This window comes from Watersipora subatra, chromosome 4 (assembly GCF_963576615.1).
Source record: "Watersipora subatra chromosome 4, tzWatSuba1.1, whole genome shotgun sequence".
Lineage (NCBI taxonomy): Eukaryota > Metazoa > Bryozoa > Gymnolaemata > Cheilostomatida > Watersiporidae > Watersipora > Watersipora subatra.
Genome location: NC_088711.1, coordinates 6,736,909 through 6,745,717, shown reverse-complemented (window position 1 = coordinate 6,745,717; position 8,809 = coordinate 6,736,909). Strand labels below are relative to the sequence as shown.

The 8,809-nt window shown below is 36.0% G+C and overlaps 1 protein-coding gene across 1 annotated transcript; it reads left to right on the top strand.

Moving 5' to 3' along the window:
- Positions 1-8,101, top strand: LOC137393864 (solute carrier organic anion transporter family member 5A1-like). Its single transcript, XM_068080575.1, has 11 exons — positions 1-700; positions 1,310-1,605; positions 1,856-2,024; positions 3,233-3,313; positions 3,745-3,877; positions 3,966-4,143; positions 4,383-4,567; positions 5,981-6,045; positions 6,212-6,340; positions 7,309-7,421; positions 7,967-8,101. The coding sequence occupies exons 1-11, from the start codon at positions 1-3 to the stop codon at positions 8,030-8,032; spliced, it is 2,115 nt and encodes a 704-aa protein (XP_067936676.1). The 3' UTR covers positions 8,033-8,101.
- The last annotated feature ends 708 nt before the right edge of the window (positions 8,102-8,809 follow it).

The window sequence follows — 8,809 nt, the reverse complement described above, 5'->3', positions numbered from 1 at the left end:
ATGGACGCCTCTTCTGATGAGTTGTCTGCACTTTCTTCCAATGATAAAGAAGAAGCAAAAAAGTGTGTGAATTCCCTTCGCAGCAAGCAGTCCCTAGGAGATGATAGAATGCAATATATTTGTGGAGTAGGCGCTTGTCAGCCTCGGTGCATGCAAACCTGTGCTAACATTCGACTTTTCACCATTCTTATATGCATTCTCAGCTGTGTAAATGGCTCTATATCTGCTAGCTATTTGCCGAGCATTATCACGAGCATTGAGCGCAGGTTTGAGTTTAGCAGCTCGATAACTGGACTGATCGTGGGCTCCTATGAGATAGGAGCGACTATAGCGGTGATATTTGTTAGCTATGCAGGGAATAATAAAAACATTCCGGTAGTAATCGGTCTAGGAAGTTTGCTAGTAGGTATGGGTGCTTGTTTATTTTCCCTACCGCACTTTATAGTACCGGCATACTCTATATTTCTACCTCAAAAACGTAACGACACTATAGGCGACACCTGTCTACAAACGTCAAAGGTTACTCCAGTTTTGGAAGAAGCGTGCAAAACTGATCTAATCAAAACTGGGTCAGAACTCTACATCGTCATATTTATTGCTGCTCAAACAGTAATTGGAGTTGGCAGCACCCCTATTCTTACTATCGCTCTATCCTATATTGACAATCACGTTACGAGGAAAAAGTCTCCTCAGTACATCGGTGAGTATACAGAGTTATCAACTCTGCACACTATCATGTTATAATATATATATATTGTATAATTATAATATATATATATATACTTATATATTCTAGTACGCTGACAGTCCCATGTGCCATGAGAGATTGTCATGTGTAATAACCATGTACACAATTATTCATAGATATGGACAGGCCATTGAGTTGGGAAGTGGTAGCGCGCTTGGTTGGGAATGCGAGTATCTGGGTTTGATTCCCATGTGGTGAAATCTTTTTTCCTAACATTCCTAGCACGGCTTCAGACGGATGGATGAACACTGTTCTTATTATAGTAAAGAAGAATATAGTAAAGATTCATGTTCATAATATAACATAATATAACATAATATAACATAATATTACATAATGCAACTTGTTCTCATTTGCAGCTAAGCTTTAGTAGATTAACTAGTTTGAATGACAGCGTTGTATTGTATTGGGCTAGTTACCACATTCTCTCTAAGTACTTTCAACTCCCTCATTGATTTGAAGTCTGGGGGATTTCAGCTTATGCAAAGCAAAATATGAGTCTTAGTATACTGTACTCGCATATAGCAAAGTGGGTAGTTAGAACACTCTACTTATTTGTAGCTTTTGTCTATGCTGCCTCTACTCTCGGACCGGTGCTAGGATTCGGTGCCGGCGCAGCCCTGACCGAAATTTATGTTGATTTTGCCAGCCTTTCTGAAATAGCCCCAACCCTGACGCCGTCAGACCCGCAGTGGGTCGGCGCCTGGTGGGTTGGTTTTCTTATATTCGGCAGCTTGATTATGCTTTCGGCTCTGCCATTTTTCACTTTTCCAAAATCACTTTCTACTCCGCCCAAGAATGATGACATGGAACTAGAAAGTTTTGATGACATCGGAGTGGCTGGGAACTCAACACAAGTAAATCTTCAGCGCGGAAAGGCGGAGAGAGCATCCACAGTGTTGAAAAGAAAACACACAATCACAGGCTAGTAGAGTTTAATCAATCGTAGACAGAGTGGCACAATATGACAAAATAGTTTAGTGAATGTTTAGTCTGCATCAGTCTGATATCTGTCTGTATGTTCCTTGGTTGTCTTTATTGATGATATATACATATCTTTGCTGTTTCCACAGGAATGCTGCCGTCACCCAATAGTGAAACGTTTTTTTAGAATTTCCCAAGGCGCTGATGAAGCTGTTAAGGAATCCAATCTACATGCTGCTCATGGTTACCACCGTTCTTGAGATGATCATAGTGACTGGCTTCCTCACATTCATGCCAAAATACTTGGAAACTCAGTTCCAATTGAGGACTAGTGAGGCCAACCTTTATACAGGTATCAGTGACCTTTATACAGGTATCTGTGACCTTTATACAGGTATCTGTGAACCTTTATACAGGTATCAGTGACCTTTATACAGGTATCTGTGACCTTTATACGGTATCTGCGACCTTTATACAGGTATCTGTGACCTTTATACAGGTATCTGTGAACCTTTATACAGGTATCTGTGACCTTTATACGGTATCTGCGACCTTTATACAGGTATCTGTGACCTTTATACAGGTATCTGTGACTTTTATACAGGTATCTGTGACCTTTATACAGGTATCTGTGACCTTTATACAGGTATCTATGAGTCAAACAAGCCACTAGACTTCTGATTATTGGGGCTGGAAAATATCTTTAAATATTTCATAAATGTTATTGCTGCTTTTAGGTTTTATTCTGTTATTCAAAACGGTGATTGCGTCACTTTTTTGTAAAAGTACACAATAGCCTAGTAGCTGATAAGTCAGCCTTGATCTCGGGCTATTCATCATAAAATGTAAAATATTGAAAAGTTGGATGCATAAACAATTGTATTGCATTTGTTAAAGCATCATTTTGCTTTAATGAATATTAAACGATTTACAGTTTCAAGCTGTTTCAAATTCATGTTATAGTTTTATATGTGTGTACATACATATAAATAACACAGCAACTATCTAATTAAAAAGCATATTACACATTAGCAAGTAATTTATAAAAATGACTGCAATATAAAATAACTTTTTCATTTTCATAATTCTATAAGTTGCAATTAAAATTCACTGTAAACTATTTATCAAATGCTTTATCGTAGCTGCATCATGATTACAATTGCTGTCAACAAGCCGTAATAATATATAAATCTTTTCTAGTAAATGGTAACTTGTTTTATCACTTTATTAGCCAAGAAACTGACCAGAAGCAAATTCACAGGCGTTTACTCTATACGTATATTACATATCATCTGCTGTGCATAACAGCGTGTAGTAGCATTTTTAGTACCGAACATATTCATTGCTCTAAAAATTTAACAAACTGAAGTTCCTAGGCATGCACCATCTGTGACAAATTTTCAAATCCCTAACTAACATCATAATGGAAATGGTTTTGCTATTTCCTTAAGGCTTCTTGTAGCAGTATGTAGCATAGTTTCAGTTTCATACAGCGATGGCCGATACAGCTCAGCTGTTGCATGTACCAAACCATTTGTAATATAAGGTATGGCATTGCAGGGTCGCTGGCCATTCCAGGTGCTGTCCTCGGTATTCTCAGCTCCGGAGTTATACTTCAAAGGATGAGATTGTCTATCAAAGGTAAAGAATTTTTACTATACCCACTCACCTTTAATATCATATATTGTATAAATATTTTTATATTTCTGTGTTTGTTTTCTCTTTCTCTCAGTATCACGCCTTGTGAGGACATGGGTGGTCATGGTTCTCCACCACTTCCTATCCCTTGTTCTTGTGTTCTTGTAGTTCTTGTGTTTGTTTTACTGAAGTAAAACAGCAGATCGTAATAGATGTGTTTTAATGTTAAAACTGTAGAACTGTTTATTACCAGTCATTTGTGGTACTCAGTCAGTCTGATAGTTTAAACCATGAGCTTATTGAGCAGGTTTATCAATATGGATACAGTATATCGATTTTCATTGCAGCTTATTTAGCAATCTTTGTAGTAGTCCTTGTCGTTATTCAAAAACTTTGGTAGCTTTGTAACAAACATCACAATGTATTATTTTTAGGTGCCCTTGGACTGACAGTGATTCTAAGTATCTTGGGCTTAGCCTGTTTCTCTTTGGCTTTTTTTATCGGATGTAATAATACTGCAATTGCGGGTATAACTTCTCCCTATCGCCTAAGCAGAGGCGGCTTAAGGTATGTCTTTCTACCTGTTATTTAAAACGCTTATAATATATCACTGTATTACATTTATTAAAAAAGTTCACTGAAATTGCTTTTACAGTTGGGAGTCAATAGTAGAGTTGAATGTTGAATCTTATTCTGCAAACCTGACAAGGCGGTGCAACTCCGACTGCAGATGTACTGACTATGTATATAATCCAGTATGTGGACATAACTCCTTAACTTACTTCAGTGCCTGTCATGCTGGCTGCAGATTTACAGCAAACAGTACTGCTGAGGTTGGTATAAAGGTTATAGCTGCTTATAGCTGTTACAATTGTATCATGTGTTCCAACATAGACATCTTATCACATACTTGAGATGTTCAATAGTGCCTCAAATATGACTGATTGCAGCGAGCAGTCAGCCACAAACCCATCTACAGCCTTTTAAAATATGTTATGTACATTTTTGTAATCATCTTGGTTACGAGTTTGTTTTGTAGAAATGATAAAATATTGAAGACATTCTTGTACAGAGTTGCAGATGCATTGAAGAAACTGTCGGATATGAGGAGAAGATGAGCCAGGGACTCACTAGCTATGCAACGAGAGGGCCTTGTGATAATATATGTCGTACCCTTGTTCCATTCATGGTATTAGTATTCGCCATCTGCTTCTTCGTAGCTGCTCTAAAGACTCCCATGACTGCCGTAATCATGAGGTATGAATGTATGAGGTATCATTCAGTATGAATACTGTTATCATGAGGTATGCATGCTGTTATCATGTGGTATGAATACTGCTACCATGAGGTATGAATACTATTATTATGAGATATGAATACTGCTATCATTTAGTATGAATACTGTTATCATGAGGTATGCATGCTGTTATCATGTGGTATGGATACTGCTACCATGAGGTATGAATACTATTATTATGAGGTATGAATACTGCTATCACAAGGTAAGATTACTGTTATCATGAGGTATGATATGGCCACTTTTGCCATGAAGTATGTTAACTTTTATATTAGGGAAGAACGCAGTTCACTGAGAATGTAAATCTTTCAGTCTTTGAGAAGGCTCGGGTAAAATGGTCAGAAGTTAAACAAGAACACTTAGGATTGGTACATCTGATCAAAAGCATCTCACGCCAACATTGTTTTAAGCAAGCGGCACACTGAGAGTATTTAAAGGTCTACAACCACTCTTGCCTGTCAAATATGCAGCATCGAAAAACATAATGATTATCATCATACAGTTTGGTATATATATGTCAAGGTCAATCATACAGTTTGGTATATATATATATATATATATATATATATATATATATATATACAGATAATGGTTGAGACTTCACTGATATAGTGCTCAAGGTGGTCCACCGAGCCTGTATAAGTACGAAGACGGAAAAAGATTTTAGCAACAGTTTATGACTAAAAGTTTCATACTGCATGCAGTAATCATCAGATGCTAATGTGCATCTGATGATTACTGCATCTTCCATTAGCATCTGATGATTACTGCATGCAGTATGAAACTTTTAGTCATAAACTGTTGCTAAAATCTTTTTCCGTCTTCGTACTTATATATATATATATATATATATATATATATATATATATATATATATATATATATATATATATATATATATACATGCATATATATGTTATACTACATAGCTTATGTAACTATAAGCTATGTAGTTATAGTTGAGCTACATAGCTCATCCTTGATATATATATATATATGTCAAGGTCAATAAACTTGAAAGGGAATGTGCTGTATATTTATTATCTGACTCTTTGAGTAAGCAGCAGATCTTCATATTGAAGCTGCCAGTAATTCAAGACAAGTTGATCGAGAGTTATAGATATTTGGTGCCATTCCAGGCTTTTTGCTTACAATGGAGTGTTCAATGATAGAAGCTAACCTTATGGAAACTTTTTAAATTACATGCACGACCACAACAAGAGCCATCTACCTGCTGGCCCACCTTGAAAGCCCCTGGTTTATGGATTGTCTCTAATGGAAAGGAAAACTTATAATAGGCCTTGCAGGTGCTATGGGTTACCTAATATGTCAGAAATGGTTTTGTTGAAAAGTCTAGTTCTGGCTTCTTATAGATGTGTCGATGAAGACTTGAGGCCATTCAGCCTTGGAATACAGATGGTGTTCATCAGAACATGTGGTAAGTGTGTGTACTGCTGTATAACAGTATATACACTCCCCTGTGGTAAGTGTGTGTACTGCTGTACAACAACTTGTCTACAATTATCATTTATGCACTGTTAATTTTGAAATTTCAGTCTATGAAAAGTCGATATTTCTTTGCTAACGCATAAGATATCTTGCAGCATTACTTCCTGCACCTGTTGTGTTTGGCTCGGTGATTGATACAACATGTTTATGGTGGAAGTTTGAGTGTAAAAAAAGAAAGAATTGTCTGATACACGACGTAGAATGGTTCAGATATAAACTGATAGGTAAGTATTGTATTAATATAGGCTTCCTCTTACTTTCTGTATAATACAAATGAATATGAGCCTTGAACTTATACCGTTTATATAATGCAATAACTTTGCAACCTTTCTCTCTTTCTCTGTATAATGCCACGTCATTATGTATATCATCTAGTATATGCACATAGTACAAGTGTTGCACCGCAAAAGGTTAACTCTATCAAGTTTATTTTATTAGGAGTTGTTGGCTTTTTCCATTCCGCCTCGCCTATCCGACTTAGATAGGAAGCATTGTGTGCAATGTCGAAATCTCTACAACACAAGTTTCAGAGTGATGCAGTCATCTGCTGATTTTCTGTATCGTAACTTGCAACGTTTCATCAACAGACTGGTGGTTGTCACCACTTGGTTCATTTTTACTAATGATTAATAATAGGTGCTTTTTTTATTACATTTCTCAAAGTAAAAGATAAATTTGGTGCCCGGCATGCAGCTGTTAATGATAAGCTGGTGCCATGCTAGCATTTAAAAGTATTTTTAGATGTTGATGGATATTACATATAGCAGTTAGAATTAATAATGCATATAATATTATATATAATATATATACAATATTGTATATATAATATATTATATGTATTATATATACAAATAATTAGAATGTAAATATAGTAATAATATTATATATTAATATTATCATTTTTATGCTATGTATAAATATTATTACAATATATATCATAATATTATATTTATAATAATATATTGTATATAATAATAATTAGAATGATAAGACATACGTACAGCAATTAGAATTACATGCTGCCGGGCAGGTTTATTGTTTACCGATTTACTAGGCTTACATTCATTAGTACCAGTCAGCAGTGCGATCATCACAGGTCTAATAAACCGCACTCTGATTGCCTCAGAACTAACTGTGAATGTACTTAACTTCTGCAGTAGTTGACGAACTCTTCTTGCTCATATTTTCTCAGGAATTGCTGCTGGATTGCACTTCATTGGCATGCTCACTTACATACTGGCCTGGTATATAGCCTATAGGCAGGAAAACAAGTGCAGTTCAACACCAAAAGCAAACGATGAGAAGGTAGATACACAGCATAAAGCATGTCCAATTGCTGCCTGTTTGAATGCATAAGTTTGACAAGACACTTTTTTTAGGGAAATTGTGAAGCAATCTGTAGGTGATTAATGTCTGAACTCATCATATGTATGACTGCATTATCAGTAGAACAAGACTAGCTATTACTCATTCCAAACAGCTTATACAACCCTAGAGTCATGTACTGTGGCTTTTAGTATTGATAGCATACATTTACATACCCTCCTGTATCTTAAGTACCCTGGCTATGTTAGACTGCTCGATTCAGTTGAAAGGCTTTGACAACAGTGTAATGTCATGCAGCCTGATCTGACTATATGAGTTAACCTCGCAAGTCAAGGCCCTCTGTAACTGCACAAAAGATATATGCTCGAATCTTTCAGGATTCAAAGTATTTACAACCTATTTTTCTCCTACTTTTTACACTACTTTCAGAATAATTAGTTTACAGTTTGCAGTTATTTTATGTCTAGACAAAATAAAAATTGATAAAACATTTTATGACAGTGTCTTGTCTTCCTTTGTTGTAGTTACCCAAAGTTTCTTCTACCATTCAGCAAAAAGCAGCGGCTGAGGAGCAAGGCAACAGATTGTAGTAGTCAATGTAACACAACGAGTGAGAATACGCTGTAGATGGCATTTTTGGATTGCTTCCAAGATTGACGCATATGATAGGATTGGTGGTTCGAAGCTCTGGCAATAATGCATTCCAATGAATTCTTTTTTGCCTAAAATACACGTAATATGCTAAACATTTTAGCTTGATCAGAAATTTCGTTATACTAATGCTCTTCAGTGTACATCTGTAGTTATTCACACAAATATTGCAAACGATAATAAATCTGTCTGTGCAGTACTTGAATGACCTTGCTCATGCTAGGAACATCAGTTGCAACTGATATTCTACCAAAACAAATACTGGTAGGAACTTTTAACACTTAACCTTGACTATAACATATACTAAAGGTAACTGTCAGTTACAAACTTTGATTAGATCATAGACTAGAGGTAAGTGTTTGTGGCTAACTTTGATTAGACCATAGACTAGAGGTAACAGTCAGTTACTAACTTTGTTTGGACCATAGACTAGAGGTAACTGACAGTTACTAACTAACTTCGTTAGACCATAGACTAGAGGTACTTGTCTGTCACTAACTTTACAAACAACTTTATAGATCAAAATTTTCTAAATTTCATGCTAAACTAGCCTCAGCTACGAGTTTTGACAAAATCTATTGAATCAAACCTGTCTAACCTGATTGACTGTCTTACACGTACAGTGTATGTGGTTTTCACGTCTTCTGATGAATACCATTGAAGTGTAGCGAGGTCGGTGAGTTGCATAGTAGTTCCTTTTCAAACAATACTTGCAG